Below are 20,631 nucleotides of genomic sequence, written 5' to 3' on the forward strand. Positions count from 1 at the left end.
ACAGTGCAGGGTGCCCACTGAACCCTGACATGGCCACATCATTTCCAAAGGCAAGGTCAAGTAACCTCCCTCTTTCCAGTTTTCACAGAATGTTTCCTTCTCAGCTAGAGACCACTCCCTCCTACCTTCCAAAAGTTGATTAAGGACAGTCACTAACTTTTTCTTATGAGAGTGATTTTCTTCCAACATTTTATTTTTTACAATTTCAAACACCCAGAAATGTTAAAAGAATTAGAAACTCACATATACCCACCATCTAGATACTATAATTAACATTTTGCTTTATTACATATTTGTCCATCTATCCATCCTTCTAGCCATTCATCAGTTCTTCTTATATATTTTTTGATTTGCATGTAAGTTGCAAACATCAGATGCACTTCACCCCTCAACCCTTTGATATTTGTATCATAAACTAGATTAAACTTCAATATTTGTAGATTCTTTTTAAATTTGTTTTTATCGATTTTTAGAGAGAGAGGAAGGGAGAGGGATAGAGACATCCATTGGCTGCCCCCTGCATTCCCTCCATTGGGGATCAAGCCCACAACCCAAGCATGTATCCTGACTGGGAATCGAACCGGGGACCTCTTGGTTTCATAGGTTGACGCTCAACCACCGAGCACCACCAGCTGGGCTGTTTATTAGTTTTTAAAGTAAAATTACATACAGTAAAGTGTGCAAACCTTTTGCGAACCATGTGATGCATTTTGACAAATGACACAACCCCTATCAAAATAGAGCACATTATCATCACCCAAGCAAGTTCCTTCCTGCTGTTTCTGTTGGATTGGTCTTAACAAGCCCAGAGAGGGTCCTGTTTACTTGCCCCAGATTCCCCACAGGGATTTGTGTTCCCAAGCTGGTGTTTGCCTAGACCTCAGCCGCCTCTTCCCGGCCTTGTTTTGCAGGTGCTCTCCCTTTCTCTGCTGGCTCTCTTCTAGTATACATGAATCTGGAAAAAATCTGGAATGGACCCCGAGATCGCTTCTCTCTCCTCCAGAACTTTGCCAACATCTGCCTGGCTGCTACGGTGACCCAGACCCTCTCCTTTCCATTTGATACAGTGAAGAGGAAGATGCAGGTGAGGAGTGATGTTGGAGCAGGGCAGTGGGGAGATTCCTTGAAGTGTTGGTGGGTTGGTAACAATAGCAGAGAACACTGACCCTGAGCAATGCCAGGTTTCCAAGGGGATCATAACTATTCACACAAATACTATGCAAACCCCCACTCTGGGCATTTCTGCTGCTAAACTCAGGGCTATTGGCTCCAGCCCAAGCTGCTATTTCTTTCACATACTCTGCTTTTTTAGGACTTTTTAGCCCTTCCAGATGAGGCCCACTTTTCTTTCCTCTCTTTCCCATAGTTGCCACCAAAGCATAGTTGACATCAAAGCAGCCTCCTAGCTCCCTCTCCCTGGGCCTCCACAGTGAGAGGAGGACACTCTTACTTTCGTAGCCACCCCTTACCTCAGTGAAACAAACTGGAAAGAACCAAAATAAGCCAGGAGCTATTCGATAACCAAGCTCCAATAATAGTCTTTTACTCCCTTGCTAAGGACATAACTACATTTGAAATGGGTCAGTGTCTTAGTGGGAGTCGCCTTGCGTTTTCCTAATGGTTGCCTGGGAAACTCACATTTTCTCTATTGACTACAGAGGCAAAAGCATGGTGGTATCCAAGGTCCCAAAGTGAGTAACTGGCTTAGCCTAGAATCAGTCAATTTTTATTTTTTAAAAAAAAAATCATCGGGCCAAGTAAGGTTGGGGGTTATAAGCAAGTCTGAGGGTGGGCTCAGAATCAACAACTCTGAGGTTTTGTATCTGCCTTTAATTCAACTCCAGTTCACAGGCTTTCCTGCCTTCCCGACCTCTTCTGGGCAAATCTTTTTTTTTTTTTTAAGGCCTCAATTCCCACAGAGAATAGGGTTCCAGGAGGTAGGAAGGTTACTCTTCATCCCTGATTTCTTTTTGTTTCTTTGTTGTTGTTGTTAATCCTCACCCAAGGATATTTTTCCATTGAGGTTTTTGTTTGTTTGTTTGTTTTTTAGGGAGAGTGAAAGAGAGAGGGAAAGACAGAGAGAAACATCTATGTGAGAGAAACACATTAATTGGTCAAGGGCACATACCTTGGTTGCAGGCACCTCCCTGGCCTGAGCCTGGTCAGGACTCATCCAGGAGGCAACCAATCGATGTGTTTCTCTCACATGGATATTTCTCTGTCTTTCCCCCTCTCTTCCATTCTCTCTAAAAATAAATGGAAAAATATCTTCGAGTGAGGATTAAAAGAAAAAACCACAAAGATATAGAAAAGGAATTCTTAGGGTTGTGGTCAAAGTGTTATTTAACAGGGGTTAATAAACATAATAATACCTTGTCCACTCTACTTTAAAAAAAAAACTAATCCCAAAGATAGAACCAAGCAGTAGTTCTCAACCTTCCTAATGCCGCGACCCTTTAATACAGTTCCTCAGGTTGTGGTGACCCCCAACCATAAAATTATTTTCGTTGCTACTTCATAACTGTAATTTTGCTACTGTTAATGAATCGTAATGTAAATATCTGTGTTTTCCGATGGTCTTAGGCGACCCTGCTAGCGGTTGGGGGTCACCACAACTTGAGGAACATTTATTAAAGGGTCGAGGCATTAGAAAGGTTGAGAACCACTGAACCAGAGGCTGCTTTTTTAAATGTAAACATGCATTGCTTTCTCTGGCCAATAGATGTCGCTGCAGTAAATGGAGGGTATCTGAGCACTATCTGAGGGTATTAAGAGCCATGGAACTAGTGATTTCTGTCCACTAACAACCTCTTAATCCCTGCTCGAAATACATCTTCAGTTTGGAAGATAAGACTCTAGAAACAACAGTCGAACTCTAAATTCTGCTGAAGTTGTTTTTTTCCTGCAAAGCATACAATCCAAATTCTCCGAGAGAACTTGAATAGTCTCCTCCCAGGGGAGTAGACAAGGTTTGCCAGCAGAATTTATAAGGAGGGAGCTTTGCAGGGCAGCCAGGCTGCTCTTACCTGAGCACGTTTAGTGAGAACATTTGCATTCCATCGGCTTTCCTTGCTGCACTGCCTGTAGGAAGCAAATCCATGTCAGGTGTCTGTTACATAACCTGTTGTTGGCCAGGGAATTTTGTCAACCCCGACACTGACTGGCCACTTTGTCTGAATGTCTCCTCCTAATATATTTTACACACCTGCCTGTTTAATGCCACATCAAGTTGGAATTCTCTTGAACATTAATGACAATAATCAGAAGTCTTGTTTAATCAGCTGGGCTCTTCCTTCACTGTGCTTACATTCATTTTATTCCTTTTTCTTTTTCTTGCCCTGGCTCCTGGCTGACATGCTAGAGAATGGAGAGGTAAATAAATTGTGCATGTGCATGTTTTGATGGCATGGTTTCTGGTGGGAAGGGGGATGGGTCAGCCCTCTGCGCAATGGAATGAGGTGCCCCCCACCTGGTGCGCTTTCACGTACCCTAAAAGCACCCTGCCTGAAATCTCCATGGCCACACTTCAGTGTGTTTTAGTTCCAGCTCTTCCAGGTATGGCCTGGCCTTTTCATCTTCGAACTCCCATACCTGGCTCAGAGCCTGGGCCTGAAGAGGCTGGCAACACTTAGTGTATTGAGAGAGTAGAAAGGGTAAAATATTGATGGGGATTAATTTATCTGACTAATCTGTGGACTCCTAATAAGGACCTGGAATTCCTAAGCAAATGGTTCTCTGGACAGGCACATGTGGAGGAGAGAGGGAGACAGACTGCCCTGAAAATCTAGGGAGCAGCTGAGAACATGGGACCTCCTTGAGAGGATCAGGAGGGAGGCACCAGGCACGAGCTTGGTCCCCCCACAACTCTGCCTGCTACCCTCCCCTGTTGCCTGTATTAGGTGACTCCATTTCATCAAATATAAAACTGAATGTCAGCCTGTTGCTTTACACCCCAGGGGACTTTGACCCTATCAAGCTCACAAGGTAAGCAGGATTGGGCCAGGTCAGCATTTGAACTGAAAGCACGTAAGATGAAGGACAAAGGTAGTCTCTGAGTGGCACAGCTGACCGAGCAGAATACACACAATACCTGAGTGAAGGTAGGCCCTGGCCTGTTCAAACAGAGATGCTGAGCCTGACCCAGATGCTTAATGCCTCAGGCTGTCTTTGGTCAACTGAACACTCTTGCTTCGCCAGGCCCTCCCAGAGTGCCCCTTCCCCACCCGTGGTTTCTCATGCTCAAATCCACATCTTATCCCTGCTCCCATATTGCTGGGCATTACCACTTGGCTATCACCTTTCCACTGGCACCTCTAACTGAATATATATCAAACTAACTTCCCTTCCTCTGAAAATGTCTTCCCAGAGTTTTCCATTTCAATGCCATCATTCACCATTACCTAGGCTGGAAATCCACCAGTTATCTTTGAGCTTCTTCTTCCCCAACCCCCAATCAACCTTGAGGTCAGTTGGTTCTTCATTCCCAACATTCCCAGTGCTCCCACACTGGTCTTTCTTTTTGTCACTGTTCCTGTCCTAATCTGGGGACTTATCAGCTTATACCAGGCTATTGCAGTAATCCTCTAATTGGCCTCCAGGATTAATTCTAAAAAAGATCCTGGAGCAATAATGTACCAGGCACTGTGGTAAGTGCTTTATGCTCAGTATCTTATTTAATTCTTACAACAACCCTATGAGGTGGGTACTGTTCCTCTCAAGCCCATTTTACAGATGAGAAAACCAAGGCAGTGAAAGCTTCTGTGGCCTGCCGGAGTTCACCTACCCAGTAACTGAGCTGAAATTTAAGACCAGATAGTGTGCTTCCAGGGCCAATACTAATTCCAGTCCCTGCAGCCCAGTTCATAGCTTCTTTCAGACTAATTTTCTTAAGATCTGCCTGTGTTTTGTCCTTCTTTTTTGCCCCTAGAGAACAAAGGCTGAGTTCCTGGGCCTGGCATGCTGCCCTTACCAATTTTGCCACCCTCATGGCACAGAGGCCCTCTCTATGAGGAGTTGCAAAATCAAACGTTAGCAGGAACTTGGAAGTAACATGAAAAAAGAGAAAATAGGGAAACTTAAATAGCATACACTTGCCCCCTAAAGAATAAGCTATCAAATGTGTTCTGAGCCATCAGGCTTTGGGCTTTCAAAAGCATTCTGGAGAGCTAAAGGCACTGTGCTCACAAAATGTGATTAGCATCTCAATGTGAATAGCAGGAAGGAATAAAGTGAGCCAGTGGTGGCTGTGGCAAGCTCCCCTTCTCCAAAGCGTGGATGCCATTTAGAAATGTGGGCCCAGTTTTTCAAGGGAGCCTGAAATCCATATTTTTATGTAAAATCTCCCAATTGCCTAATGTTGGCAAATAAAATTAGGAAAATTCTGCCTGGGTTAAATAAAACACCCCTTTCAATACCCTCTGCTCTATTCAAACCTCCAATTCAATCAAAATGAACTCAGTCCACCTCCCCCAACCCCCTAAAGAATAAGTGTATTTCCCATTTCAGGCACCTCTGCCTGGAGGATCTATCTCCATCTCCTTAAAGGCTCAGCTAAGATTTGCCTCAATGGTTGCTGTCTCTTCTGACCTAAAATAGCACACATGTGTTGCTTTTGTTTGACAAATGAGTTGGCTTTTCATCCCCAGACAGCTACCCCATCCTGATGGATAAAGGCAGGGGTTTTGCCTTTGCAGAGTCACAATGGGGGTGTTCCAGACCACTGCAGAGGGGATTGTGAAGCAGGAAAAGCCAGTTAACTAACAATGTGCTCTAGCAATAAAATTGAAGATACTGTGTTTTCACTGTCATCCCCCACCCCACCCCCAAGGGCACTGTTATTTTGTGGGAGTTTTGTGGGTGAATAACCCCTCTTAAATGATGCTATTAGCCTGTGTGCCCTTTGACCCGGCCAACTGAATTTTCAAGGCACTTCTGTACATGCCTCCACTGCTCCCATTTCTACATCATTACTCTGTTTCTCCACCCTGTCAGAGCCACACCCCGAGGTCTTCTCTCACCTCCTGCAGCAGGAGTCTCCTCCTTCTGAATGCACATAGCATACTCTCACTGTAGCTCTCTCAGGCCCATGTAATATGCTTCGTTGTGCTATGATCTTCTATGTCACTATTCCCTCTACAGCTCTTTGCCTTTGGGAAGCATGTCTTACACATTTGTATATCCTCACAGTATGTTGCCTCTTGTAGAAGGCACTTGATACTTGTTTAAAAATGAATGAAGCTCAGGGCCGGCTTATGGGATCTCACTGTGAGTACAGAATCGAACCTTAGCTGCTGCTGAGTGAGCTCCAAGTCTGTGTGCTTGTCCCTACCCATGAGGGAGGTAAGAACAGCCTGCTCTAAGGAAGCCTCTCCTTGTCCCCTGCCTATAATCCTCGCTCTGATAATGCACTGTCTTCTATCTTCTACCTTAGCATTCATGTTCTGTTTATCTCAGCCCAAACAGCTATTAGCATTTCAAGATAGGCAAATTGCTGAAAGGACAGAGAAAAAAAATCATGAAACCATTTGGATATGCACCCCTTCTTCAGTGCAACCTCCTACCACTTTGTATGGTGCCTAGAAGTGCTTGACAAATCCTAGCATCATAGAATTTGTATTTGTTAGTTTCTTGATTTCAGTAAATGTGACCTCATGTAAACGAATGTGTCTAAATCTGTGCTTTCCTTAGTGGGGTGCTTTTGTCAGTGGTAAGGACAGGGACAAAATATGTCAGGAGGAGGTAATGAAAGGAGAGTGTTCCCTGGTATTCAAAAATTATAATAATGTATCTACCATTTATTGGTCATTTAATATGACAAGGCAGATTATTATCCCATTCCACCCTCTTTATAGACCCTATAAAATAAGTAAGTATTGTTATGATTCCTTTTTTCTAGATGAGGAAATGAGACACAGAGAAGGTAAGTAACTTGCCTAATAATCACATAGCTAGCAAGTGGTGGAGCTGGGATTGAATCCAGGTGTCTCCTTCTTCAGTCCTGTGCTTCATCCACCAGAAGAAATACAGGGGCTTGTTCCTAGATCCTAAGTAATCAGTTCATTTTTTTTTTCAGTTGTTTTGCCTGGGTCTTGGGAGTAGTGGAAGAGGGAGAAGAAAACCTAACCTTGAGAATTAGGAGCTCACAGTGTGGGGCAGAAAAATAATTTTACTTCTGCTCTTCTAAGTTCTTCTGGCTGGACTAATAATCAAATCAACAAGAGACAGATTCACAGGAGAAAATGTATTACATATTACATACAGGGGTTCCCTCAGAATATGAGACCTGAGGACAACTGGGCAGTTGAGGCTTATGTGCCATTTTGGGCTAAGGAGAGGCAGGGGTCTGGGACTTCAAAAGGAAAGTAGGCAATTCATAAGGAGATGAGAAGGAGCAAACGTGGAGAAAAATTGTTTCTTGGCCACCCAGAAACAATGGGACACACATATAGGAGTCTAACAGACTGCCACATTTAGTTCCTATTTTGATGCTAAGGCGATACTCCCTTCCTTTAAGCAGGTTTTTCTATCTGAATTCCTTTAGGCAGATAAGGGGGAGGGCCAAAGGTACTTTCTGAGTCCTTTGTTTCTTAATAACCAGCTTAAAATAATTAATACCCCAAGAAGCATATTTTGGGGTGGCAAACTCTGCTCCCCCTCACTGTTGCAAAAGCAGTTGAAAAAAAAAAACAAAACACAAAATAGTGTGTAATCTCAAAAACAGGCAAGAGTCCAGCTTTGGTCAGCTCCTCGCTGTGTCATCTTACTTTGGGGTCTGGCCCCTTTGGCGACTGACTTCTGCCTAAGTCAGTGGCATTGCCTTGGCAGTCTGAGAACAAAAGGTCACATTTCAGCTCCAGGTAGATGTCTGGATATTCCTTAGGCTGGGTGGCTTTGTTTGAGCATCATTGTTAAAATATGGGGAAAGGAAAACACTCCCCTTTGGTGTTTTTTTCAAAAGGTATAGAATGCCCTAAATACAGTAGGGATGGCAGTTGTTGACGATGGAAACAAGACTGTCCCTAGAAGGCAAGCCAGGAGAATGCAGGGAGGAAGCTTCATTCCACTCTTTGTCAAATCACTCTGCCCTTTTCTCCTGACCTGAGCTGGCCGACTCCTTTGAAGAGATAAAGTCTGGGAATCAAAATGTCCTAAGCAGACTTCTTTCAGCTCCAGCTAAAAAGTAATAGCAGCTAAGATGGAAGCTTACCCCTCTCTCCACTTCCAGCCCACCTCCAAAGTGGGGATGAAGAGAGAGGGTGAAGGGAAACAAAGGTCCCAGAAAAGGCCTGCTTGTCAGCTGAGAAAGACCCGCAACTGTGAGCAGTCATCTGCAGCTGCTGTCAGAAGATGCCTAGAGCTTGCAGACCCCTCCCCCACTGGCCTCAAGCCACTTTTAGAAATGGGAAGGAGGGTACCTTGTCAGCAGGCCATGCTGATGAAGCTGCCTACACCCACTTTTCTGGGCATCCTTTAACTGCTCATTTGTACTTTATTTTTTATTGTTGACAGTATTACAGATGTCCCCTATTCCCCTCCTTTTTCCCCCCTCCACCCAGCCCCTGTCCCACTCCAAGCCTTCACTACTCTATTGTCTGTGTCCATGCATATGTATATTGGTTATGGCTTAAAGGTTTAATCAGTAGAGTAGCTCCATTGTCAGGAGTGTGGACTTTGGATGCCAACTCTGCCCTTACTCCTGCATGGACATGGGTAAGCCAGGAACCCTCTCTGAGCCTCATCTTCCTCACCATGGGGAGAAGCAGAGTGCCTAGCTCATATACCGAGAAAGGACATTGAATTGGGTTAATGCAGATACATGCCAGGCACATGATAAATATTCAATAAAGCCGAGGTGCTGTTTCTATTGTTCTTGAAGCATCTCTTCAGAATCTATGCATGGCATTGAAGGCCCGATTAGAATGATAAAAGCTGGCCCAGATGTGTTTCTATGTTCCCCATGATTGCTATGAATACACAAATGAGTTAGCATCACAAAACCTCAAAAGACCTTCAACTTTATAGATAATGATGAGCAGGGATAGTAGGAGAGTTATTCATTTGTTGAGTTCCTTTAACAGGCATTGACCTAGAGATCACCATGTGCAAGTAATGCATCTATCTGTACATTCTCAGTCTCCTGAAAACTGTCGTCTTCCATATCTGTTGCCTCACCCTTTCTGGTGGATCACACTCCAATCAAGATGACACTAAAAGTTAGCTCTTCCAGCCACTGTTGCCTGAGCTCCCCTGGCCTCCTCCTGGGCAGCTCCAGCAGCTCCCTCACTTGCATCTCAATTGCTTTCTCTAGCCTGGCCCAGCTGCACTATTTGTTTCCCCACCCCACCCCCTACCATCACACAGGAACTGACTGTTTGCCTTCTCTTTCCAAGCAGAATACTAACCTGCTGTCCATTTGCTTACTCCCCCCTCCCTTATCCCAGGCTTTCTGAGCAGCTGGTCAGCCCTCTAGCCTGCTGCTGAACCACGAGGCTCCAACTTCAGCCAGGTGGAGAGTATCTTTGAGGCAGGCCATGCTGGGGGCAGCTGCCTACACCCACTTTTATGGGCATCCCCACTGCAGAGCCTTAGTGCGTCCCAGCTCTGGGCACCTGGCTCTGCCAAGAGAAACTTGGGCCATGTGGTTCACAGTACAAAAAGGTTCTTTTACTTCAATATGATTGGCTTTTTTTATTTGATAATTGGGGATTTACCAAATGACAAAAGCCTCCCACCACAACTGTCTTCCAGGGAGGTGTGCCCTCAGATGGTTTGGGAATTGGACAGCTTCATCTCCGGCTTGTGTCTTATATGTCCACAGAAGATAATGCCATTTCCAAATAACAAGCAAAAGGTTCTGAGCTCTTGTTTGCTCCAACTAGCAGACTCTTTTACTTTTGTTTCTTTTCTTTCTTTTATCTCTCCTTTTAACCTTTTTTTTTAAAATATACTTTATTGGTTTTTTTACAGAGAGGAAGGGAGAGAGAGAGTTAGAAACATCCATCAGCTGCCTCCTGCACACCCCCTACTGGGGATGTGCCCGCAACCAAGGTACATGCCCTTGACTGGAATCAAATCTGGGACCCTTGAGTCCGCAGGCCGACGCTCTATCCACTGAGCTCTCCTTTTAACCTTTTGAACTCGGATGTCGAGTGTGACTCGACACGGTTAGCATTAGAATAAAGGAATCGAGAAAAAAGCAAGCGAGTGCAAAGGGTTAAATGCCTTTTTCAGCTTATTTTTTAAAAACAGTTTTAGGTTGACCTCAAAATTGACAGGAAGGGGTGGAGGATGGGTGAAAAGATGAAGGAGAATAAGAGGGACAAACTTCCCGTTGTAAAACAAATAAGCCATGGGAATGTAATGTACAGCACAGGGAATATAACCAGTAATATTGTAATAACTTTGCACAGTGATTGATGATTAATAGACATATGGTGATCACATCATCCTATCTAATGAAAGCGTAATATGCAAATTGACTGCCACTCCAACACACAACATAGCCGCCCCCATGTGGACACAAGATGGCCACCACAAGATGGCCTGCAGGGGAGGGCAGTTGTGGATGACCGGGACTGCAGGGGAGGGCAGTTAGGGGGACCAGGCCTGCAGGGGAGGGCAGTTGGGGGAGACCAGGCCTGCAGGGGAGGGCAGTTTGGGGGCAACCAGGCCTGCAGGGGGGGGGAAGTTAGGGGGACCAGGCCTGCAGGGGAGGGCAGTTGGGAGGGATAAGGCCTGCAAGGGAAGGCAGTTGGGGGCAACCAGGCCTGCACGGGGGGCAGTTGGGAGGGATAAGGCCTGAAAGGGAGGGCAGTTGGGGGCAACCAGGCCTGCAGGGGGGTCAGTTGGGGGGGGACCAGGCCTGCAGGGGGGGCAGTGGGGGGATCAGGCCTGCAGGAGAGGGCAGTTGGGGGGAACCATGCTTGCAGAGGAGGGCAGTTTGGAGGGACAAGGCCTGCAAGGGAGGGCAGTTGGTGGCAATCAGGCCTGCAGGGGAGGGCAGTTGGGGGGAACCAGGCCTGCAGGGAATGGCAGTTGGGGGGAGACCAGGCCTTCAGGGGAGGGCAGTTGGGGACGACCAGGCCAGCAAGGGAGGGCAGTTGGGGGGGCCAGGCCTTCAGGGGAGGGCAGTTGGGGGCAACCAGGCCTGCAGGGGGGGCACTTGGGGGAGGACCAGGCTTGCAGGGGAGGGCAGTTGGGGGGAACCAGGCCTTCAGGGGAGGGCAGTTGGAGGGCAACCAGGCCAGCAGGGGAGAGCAGTTCAGGGTGACCAGTCCAGCAGGGGAGGGCTGTTAGGGGTGACCAGTCCGGCAGAGGAGGGAAGTTAGGGGTAATCGGGCCGGCAGGGGAGCAGTTAGGCGTTGATAAGGCTGGCAGGGGAGTGGTTAGGGGGTGATCAGGCTGGCAGGCAGAAGCTATTAGGGGCAATCAGGCAGGCAGGCAGGCGAGCATTTGGGAGCCAGCAGTCCTGGCTTGTGAGAGGGATGTCCGACTGCCCCTTTAGGCCCGATCCCACCAGTGAGATCAGGTCTAACTGGGCAGTTGGACATCCCTCGAGGGGTCCCAGATTGGAGAGGGTGCAGGCTGGGCTGAGGGACACACACACACTGCACGAATTTCGTGCACCAGGCCTCTAGTAGGGTATGTAAATTTCAAATCACCATGTTGTATACCTGAAATGAATAAAATATTGTATTCCAATTAGTTTAATTTAAAATGTTTTTTAATGGAAAAGATGCTACAGAGATTTTCCACACACTCACTGCCCGTGCAGTGCATTACCAACATCCTCTACCAGAGCGGCTACATATTACAATTGAGGAACCTACATAGACACATCACAATCACCCAAAGTCCATAGTTAACTGTAGGGCTCACTTTTGGTGGTGTACATTTTATGGCTTTGGACAAATGTATAATGACTGAAAAGTTAAGTCGGTGATGTGTGGGCAGGCTAAATAGCCATCTCAGACAGTGATTAAAGAAAATTGACCTTATTTAAGGAAAAGGCCTGGAAGATGGGGATATCCAAAAGGAAGGGCTACACAGCACTGAGTCAAAGGGCACTGGGTCCATGATGGCAGCAAAAATATACCTAGAACAATGAAACAAGGAATGGCATAGAAGAAGCAACAGAAGAGCCTAGGCTGGGCTGCTTTGGCTCACTGGGAAGTCAGAGAAAAGGGGGCCTTGGAGACAGGTTTAGGGGGTTAGCCTGGGACAAGCTGTCACTGCACATTGCTCCCCTGGTTGCAAATCTCATGGGGTCCCATAGAGTTTAGGGGATATGTCTCATGGGGGATTGGCACAGTCATGCTTCTTGGAGGGAGAGCTCACACTGGGTCCTCCATCCTGAGCATATTTATTTCTCTTTTGCAGGTATAAATCTTAGGGGAGTCCTTAGGGGAGGGTCTCAATAAAATATTTATCAGCTTTCCAGGTGTGCTCTCTCAGGGTCATGGTCTCTACTGATTGGTCGGTGCCAGGGCAGGGGGTTATTAGTCAATGTAGCTGGTCCTGAGGCAAGCACAGAGCCACTTGTCTGGTTTTGCTGCTTTTCTGGGCCTGGAGCTGAAATGCAACCAAGGCCTAGAAGTTATCTGTAGAGAGGAAAAGGTCAGAGGGTCTAAACTGCCTGACCAGTGATATGAAAGATCAGGGGCCCAAACCGCATGACCAATGATATGCTGACTGAGAAAAGGTTTACCCTGGGGGCAAGGTTCTTGTTTTCCCAGTTTTGCTAGGCATCCGGAGCTTTCTGCCCTGGTGAGTTTCTATACCTGGCCCATTGTCCTTTCTCTGCTTATGTCTAACAGTGGCCTGTATCTTTCATTATAGTATCATACAGAGTGTTTCCACTCCCCTAAAAATGCTCTGCTCTGCCTATTCACCCTTCCCCTCTCCCCCAGATCATGGCAACCACTGATCTTTTTACTGTCTCCATAGTTTTCCAGAATGTCATATAGTTGGAATCATACAGTATGTAGCCTTCTCAGATTGGCTTTTTACTTTCTTTTTTAAATCATTTCTTTTTTTATTGAATTTATTGGGGTGACATTGGTTAATAAAATTATATAGGTTTCAGGTATACAATTCTATAATACGCCATCTGTATATTGTATTGTGTGTTCACCACCCCAAGTCAAGTCTCCTTCCATCACCATTTATCCCCTCCTTTACCCTCTTCTACCTCCCCCTAGCCCACTTTCCTCTGGTAATCACCATACGGTTGTCTGTGTCTATGAATTATGTGTGAGTTTTGCTTAATCCCTTCACCTCTTTTACCCAGCCTCCCAACTTCCCTCCCCTCTGACAGCTGTCATTCTGTTCTCTGTATCTGAGTCTGTTTCTATTTTGTTTGCTAGTCTACTTTGTTCATTATATCCCACATATAAGTGAAATCATATGGTACTTTTCTTTCTCGGACTGGCTTATTTCACTTATCATAACACTCTCCAGGTCCATCCATGCAATTGCAAAGGGTAAGATTTCCATATTTTTTATGGCTGAGTAGTATTTCATTGTGTAAATGTACCTCAGCTTTTTCAAAAATATATTTTTATTGATTACAGAGAGGAAGGGACAGGGAAAGAGAGATAGAGCATAAATGATGAGAGAAAATCATTGATGGACTGCTCCTGCATGCCCCCTACTGGGGATTGAGCCCGCAACCCAGGCATGTGCCCTTGACCAGAATCAAACCTGGGACCCTTCAGTCCACAGGCCAATGCTCTATCCACTGAGCAAAACCAGCTAGGGTGTACCACAGCTTTTTATCCACTCATCTACTGATGGGCATGGGCTGCTTCCCAATCTTGGCCACTGTAAATATCGCTGCAATGAATATAGAGGTGCATATATTCTTTCAAATTGGTATTTCCGGTTTCTTCAGATATATTCCCAGAAGTGGAATCATTAAGTCATATGGTAGTTCCATTTTTAATTTTTTGAGGTAATTCCATACTGCTTTCCACAGTGGCTACACCCAGATTGGCTTTTTTCATAGTTATATGCATTTTAGTTCTCCCCATGTCTTTTCATGGCTTGATAGCTCATTTCTTTTTCATGCTGAATAATATTCCATTGTCTGAATGTACCACAGTTTATTTATCCATTCACCTAAGGACAAGCAAGGACATCGTGGTTGTTTCCAAGCTTTGACAATTATGAATAAAGCTGCTATAAACATCCATGTGCAGTTTTTTGTATGGACATAACTTTTCAACTTATTTGTGCAAATACCAAGATCTAACATAATGTTTCATTTTGTAAGAAGCTGCCAAACTGTCTTCCAAAGTGGCTATACGGTTTTCTGCATTCCCACCAGCAATGAATGAGAGTTCTAGTTGCTCCACACACTCACCAGCATTTTGATGGTGTCAGTGTTATGGATATTAGCCATTTCACCTTTTCACCCATCTCCCCAATCCCCCTCCCATCTGGCAACCATCAAAATGTTCTCTGCATCTACGGATTTTTTTGTTTTGTTTTTTTAAGTGAAATCACACAGTATTTGTCTTTCTCTGTCTGACTTGTTTCACTTAGCATAATAGATGTACTGTTTCTTTAACTAGCCCCGTATTAGTGGACATTTAATTTATTTGCAATTTTCTGCTGTTACTAATAATGCTGCAACAAAAGTCCTTATAAAATACATCAGTTCTCCTGGAGAGCATTATGCTAAGTGAAATAAGCCAGTAGAGAAAGATAAATATCACATGATCTCACTCATATGTGGGATATAATGATCAACATAATTTGATGAACAAGAATAGATCCAGAGACAAATGGCAGGGGAGGGGAGAATTAGAGAGCAACCAAAGGACTTGTACGCATGCATATTAGCATAACCAATGGACACAGACACTGGGACGGTGGGGGCTTGCCTGGCGTGGGAATGGCTGGGGGGGGGGTCAATTGAGGAAAAAGGAAACTTATGTAAAACTTTAGACAATACAAAAAATAAATAAATAAATAAATACCAAAAAAAAAAAATACATCAGTTCTCACATGGACAAATATATCTATAGAATAAATTCCTAGAAGTAGGATTGCTTTGGTCAAAGGGTATGAGTTTTATATATTTTAAAAAATATTTTTTATTTCAGTACTCGTGGAAAGAATGAACAACCTGAAATGTTACCTCTGCTGGAAGGCCTCTGTGAAGTTTATCACAGAAACCATCAAATGCTTGGCTTTCTTTCAAGTATTTGTCTTTTATTGTGATCTACTGCAAGTTTGCTTCTTCTTTCCCACAATACGTATTAAGCACATGCTGCATGCCAGGCATGTTGGTAGGCTTTGAGGATAAAACCACAAACAAGGCAGACATGGTCACTGCCCTCATGGTATTTACAGCTCAGGAGGCCAGGGTTATCGGGGGCAGTACACATGAAAGAAATAATTATACACCAAATCATTACAGTGTGTCACATGCCATAAAGGAGAAGTACAGGGTGACCAAATGTGTTTACTAGGCTCCTGACTTTGGGGATCTGAGAAGACTTCCTGGAAGAAGTGATATGTATTCTGATCAGTAAGAGAGACTCAGCTAGGCAGAGGAAATGGCAGGTTTGAAGGCTTAATGTCAGGAACGTACAGTAGGGGCAACAGCATGGATTATAGAATCAAGAAAGGGCATTCAAGGTCATTTAATTCCAATTTCCTCACTTGACATGTGAACAAACTTAGATTCAAAGAACTAAATGACTTGGTCAAGGTTATATAGATAGTGGCAGAGCCAGGAATAGGACCTGTTTCCTCTGATTTTTTTCAGATGGTGCTATGCTGCAAAAGCAGCATGCCCTGGAAACATGGAACAGACGGGCAAATCTCAGGGTGGGGGGATGGGGCAGAAGACATTAACCAAATAATTTATATGCATATACTAGTATGCATTACCCATGGACACAGACAATAGGTAGTGAAGGCTTGGGGTGGGGCTGAAACGGGATATGGGGAACAAGGGAGAAGAAAGGGGGGACATCTGTAATACTCTCAACAAAGATTTTTTAAAAGAAGTAAACAGAAAAATATACTGAAAACCAAAAAAGAAAGTTTACAATGCTATCAAAAGTTAGCACATATTGAGTATGAGTTGCAATTGACTGCATTTTATCATTTTAGTTTTAAAATATTTTATAGTGTACTTTCCTCTTTCCTACTTTTATACTATTTGATTGTTTTACAAATTATTTAATATAATTTTGTCAGTTGGTTTGTTACATTTTAGAAATATTTTACCAAATTTTAATCCTCCTGTTATCTTCACTTTTAGTCTTCTAAGCAAAATAGTAACAAACTTCAAAGGGGAAAAAAAGCAGCATGCCCATCCTGGGATCTATAGAACTAAACTAGATATCTATGGGATAATTGCCTGGGATCACGTGGGAGTGTTTAAGTTCAGGTCCTGTGACTAGAAGCCTGACATGTTTGTTTCTCTTTATTAGTAAACTACCGTTTGGGCAAATGGCAGTCTAACATTCCAGTCTAGTGGATTGGTTTAGTTTTCAGCATATTGTCTCTTCTCCAAGTTTGGATAATAAATAATAATCTATATTATAAAAACCCAGTGGCCCTAACGCCACAACAACCAAAGACCAGTCACCAGGAGGCTGCATGTGCGGCAAGGTGTGCGCGGGTGGGTGGGGCTGCGTGTGAGGCGCATGCAGGTGGGTGGGGACTTGACTCTGGGTCTCGAATCGAGGCAGGGTCTGGGGTCCTGGGTCTCGTGTGATTTCCCTGGGGTCTGGGTCTCTCGTGATTTCACACGCTGGGTCTCTGGTGATATTAATAATGGTGGTTACTTTTTAGTGCTTGCTATATGTCAAATGCTGTTCTAAGCATTTTGTATGTATTTCATTTAATTTTGACAACAATCCTATAAGGTAGGTATTATTATTATCCCATTGGATAGATGAAGAAATTGAAGCTCAGAAAAGTCAGGCATTTGCTTAAGGCCACAGAGCTAGTGAGTAGCAAAGCAGGGACTCAGTCCAAGCAGTCGGACTTTAGGGCCCATGTACTTTTCCCAAGCACTCTCAGTATTAGCAGCAAGCTAGGAGATTTGGTCTGAGCCCTGAGCAGCCTTTTGCTTTGGAGGGCCTAAACAACCCTGGCTGCACATCAGAACCACTTGAGGAGCTTGCCAAAATGCTGATATCATGCCTAAACCTAGGTCAGTTAAATCGCAGTCTCTAGGAGTGATTCCAATCATGGATGGTTTTTATTTATTTATTTGTTTGTTTGTTTATTTATTGTTTTTGTTGTTGTTAATCCTCACCCGAGGATATTTTTCCATTGAATTTTAGGGACAGTTGAAGAGAGAGAAACATCGATGTGAGAGATATTGATTGGTTGCCTCCTGCATGATCCTTGACCAGGGCCGGGGCCAGGGAGGAGCCTGCAACCAAGGTAATTGCCCTTGACTGGAATCAAACCCGGGACCTTTTGGTCTGCAGGCTGACGCTCTATCCACTGAGCCAAACCAGCTAGGGCATGAATGGTTGTTTTTTAAAATATATTTTGATTGATTTTAGAGAGAGGGAGAGAGAGATAGAAACATCAGTGATGAGAGAGAATCATGGATAGGCTGCCTCCTGCATGCCCCCTACTGGGGATTGAGCCCACAACCCGGGCATGTGCCCTGACCTGGAATCCAGTTGTGACCTCCTGGTTCATAGGTTGACATTCAACCACTAAGCCACTTCAGCTGGGCCATGGATGGTTTTGAAAAGCATCACTGGTTAGTCTATCATGTAACTAAGGGTTGAGAAGCAGTGGTATATAGCCTTACCATTCCTTCTTTTTTGGGGTGTGTTTTAGTTCAAGCTATTAAACAAATACCATAGACTGGGTGGCTTAAACAACACTTACTTCTCACAGTTCTGGAGGTTGGGAAGTCCCAGATCAAGGAGGCAGTAGATTGATTCAGTGTCTGGCAAGAACCCACTTCCTGGTTTGCAGACAGCCACCTTCTTGCTGTGTCCTCACCTGGTAGTATGAGAGAGATCCTCTCTCTAAGTCTCTCTTTATAAGGGCACTAATCCCATTCATGAGGGCTCCACCTTCATGACCTAATCACTTGCCAAAGGCCCCAGCTCCAAATACCATCACACTGGTGATTAGGGCTTCAACATATTAATTGTGGGGGCACACAAACATTCAGTCCATAGCAGGAAGCAACCATGAATACATGTTTTCTTTTGTGTTGTGAATGTCAGTTTAGGATGACACTTGTAGAGGCATTGATTCACACCACACTATGAGCTCCAGTCTTTGTATAAAGAATTTATTCAGTGTACATGCTCTGGCAACCACATTCAGTGTTGATGTGTGGTAAGCAGAGTATCAAGGGCTAAGATAGCATGCTCAGTGCTGGGCATCAGGGTAGCTTAGTGGTGTAGAGCTTCATTCCGCATCAAACAGACCCAAATTCAAGTTGATGCTTTGTCTATTAAATACTGTGATTTTGGAGATATATCCTTTCACTGACTCCATTTTGTCATCTATAAAATTGTGCTAGTAAGACAATAGTACCTATTTCATGAGGTTTTTGGGAAGATTAAGTGAGCTGGAACATGTAAAGGACTCAGTGTAATAATGCCTGACACCTAACACTCAGTAAATATTAGCCATCTTTTTTTACTTTATGACCATTCATGTAGCTTATTTGAGCCTGGTCACAGGTAAACAGTTATATTTGGGAAAAGCTACTAGTGACACTGATATTGAGGAGAATTTGTTTTGACATTTACTGAGTTGCCTGATATGTGCAAAGAAGTATGTTAGGCCCTGAAGAGCTAGAACAGGGAGGAAGGCCCAGTACCTGCTCCCCTAAGAGCATTGGCTGCCAGCCCAGATATTGTACCCAAATAACTCATGCTAGATAGACTGTGCCACAGTAGAGATCTAAACAAGAGAATGAGACCCTGGTTGGGTAGGTCAATTTGTTAGAGCGTCGTCCTGATACGTCAAGGTTATGGGTTCCATCCCCAGTCAGGGCAATATAAGAATCAACCAATGAATGCATAAATAAGTGGAACAACAAATCTCTCTCTCTCTCTCTCTCTCTCTCTCTCTCTCTCTCTCTCTCTCTCTCTCTTTCTCTCTCTCTCTCTCTCTCTCTCAATCAATAAATTTAAAAAATAATAAAAATTGATGTCTTTGTATCTATGAGTTTGTTACTATTTTAAAAAAATAAACAATAAACAAGGGGATGAATCAGACATGTAAACGGGAGCACTTTAAAAAGGTTAAGTACATGGGAGTTGTGTGTTGAGCATGTCTAGAAGGCATAAGTTGGGAAGGAACATTAAGTGTAAAGTTGAGTCTGTCCCAAATGGCTGCAAAATAAGCCACAAATTTGTGAGCAATGTGCCATGACTTTACTTCATGTTCATATTCATTTTAAGCCCATGGAACAAGAAGAGCCCTGTTACAGCCTTTCTTTGCCATCCTCTTGGATAGGAGCATGGCATCCAGAATCCAGACTTGAGACCTCGGCTAATTTGATTAGAACATTTATTTCCTGGTGATTACATCACCTCATCCCATCTTCTATTTCCCATCAGGCTCAGAGCCCCTTCCTTCCCCGCTGTGGAGGAGTAGATGTCCATTTCTCAGGAGCCACGGACTGCTTCCGGCAGATAGTGAAGGCCCATGGGGTACTGGGGCTCTGGAATGGATTGGCAGCCAACTTACTGAAGGTGAGAAGAGTGGTCAGTCTCTACTGTTTCTCTGCCTCTTATAGTTCTAGCCTGTACCTTTGCCACGCCTAGGACAGTTTGCATGGAAATGACCCCTCTAGCATTGATGGTAGCCCAAGGCCCTCAAGTGCAGCCTGGCTGTCAGCCCTGAAGAGAGAGGAGAGGACCCTGTGCAGTGTTGAGGCATCTGATACCCCATCCCAGAGGAGCTGACCATTTAGTGTACAGGTTCCTACCATGAGGGTTCATGGACTCCCAAGGGGAACCTAACCCCCCATCCTAAATTTGTATGTGAAAATGCAGATGTGTGTGCATATGTGCCTCTCTCTGGGGAAAGGATTCATAGCTTTCATTGTATTCCCCAAAAATTCCATGACCAAAAAAAAGGTTAAGAACTCTAGACTGCCCTGGCCGGGTGGTTCAGCTGGTTGGAGCATCATCTTGTACACCAAAAGGTTGTGGGTTCAATTCCTGGTCAATTGAGTTCAATTACCTAGGTTGCAAGTTTCATCCCTGGTCAGAGTTCAGGCGGGAGGCAGTCCATCGATGTTTCTCTCTCTCCCTTCCATTCTCTAAACATATGCTCAGGAGAGGATTAAAAAAATAAAAAAATTCACATATTACGTTCTATGAGGAAAAAAGAAGAACTCTGGACTAAACCTTGTACTAATTGACACATAAATGGTTTCAGTCAAGACAAGCATATGTTGACAAGAAGTGTCAGATTGTATATGTGCATATTAATCCAGAACTGTGTTCCCCAAGGCCCTTCAACTGCTCTGCCATTCCTCACCTTCACCCCTATCTTCTCTGATTCCCAAAAAGAATTACTATGTTGTATTATCCACAGCCTTTAACTCAGTTTACCCTGACTCAATATGGAACTATCTGTTTAAAATGAAACAGAGAATGGAAGGGAGAGAGA

General features: G+C 44.4%; 1 protein-coding gene across 1 annotated transcript in view; it reads left to right on the plus strand.

Moving 5' to 3' along the window:
- The window catches only part of SLC25A43 (solute carrier family 25 member 43), a 34,318-nt gene that overhangs the window by 12,251 nt on the left and 1,436 nt on the right, over positions 1-20,631 (plus strand). Inside the window, exons 3-4 of the mRNA XM_008156836.3 lie at positions 912-1,084; positions 19,572-19,706. Coding sequence (XP_008155058.1) covers positions 912-1,084; positions 19,572-19,706 — 308 coding nt within the window. The remainder of the gene's footprint in view (positions 1-911; positions 1,085-19,571; positions 19,707-20,631) is intronic.

The sequence above is a fragment of the Eptesicus fuscus genome, chromosome 1, assembly GCF_027574615.1.
Source record: "Eptesicus fuscus isolate TK198812 chromosome 1, DD_ASM_mEF_20220401, whole genome shotgun sequence".
NCBI lineage: Eukaryota > Metazoa > Chordata > Mammalia > Chiroptera > Vespertilionidae > Eptesicus > Eptesicus fuscus.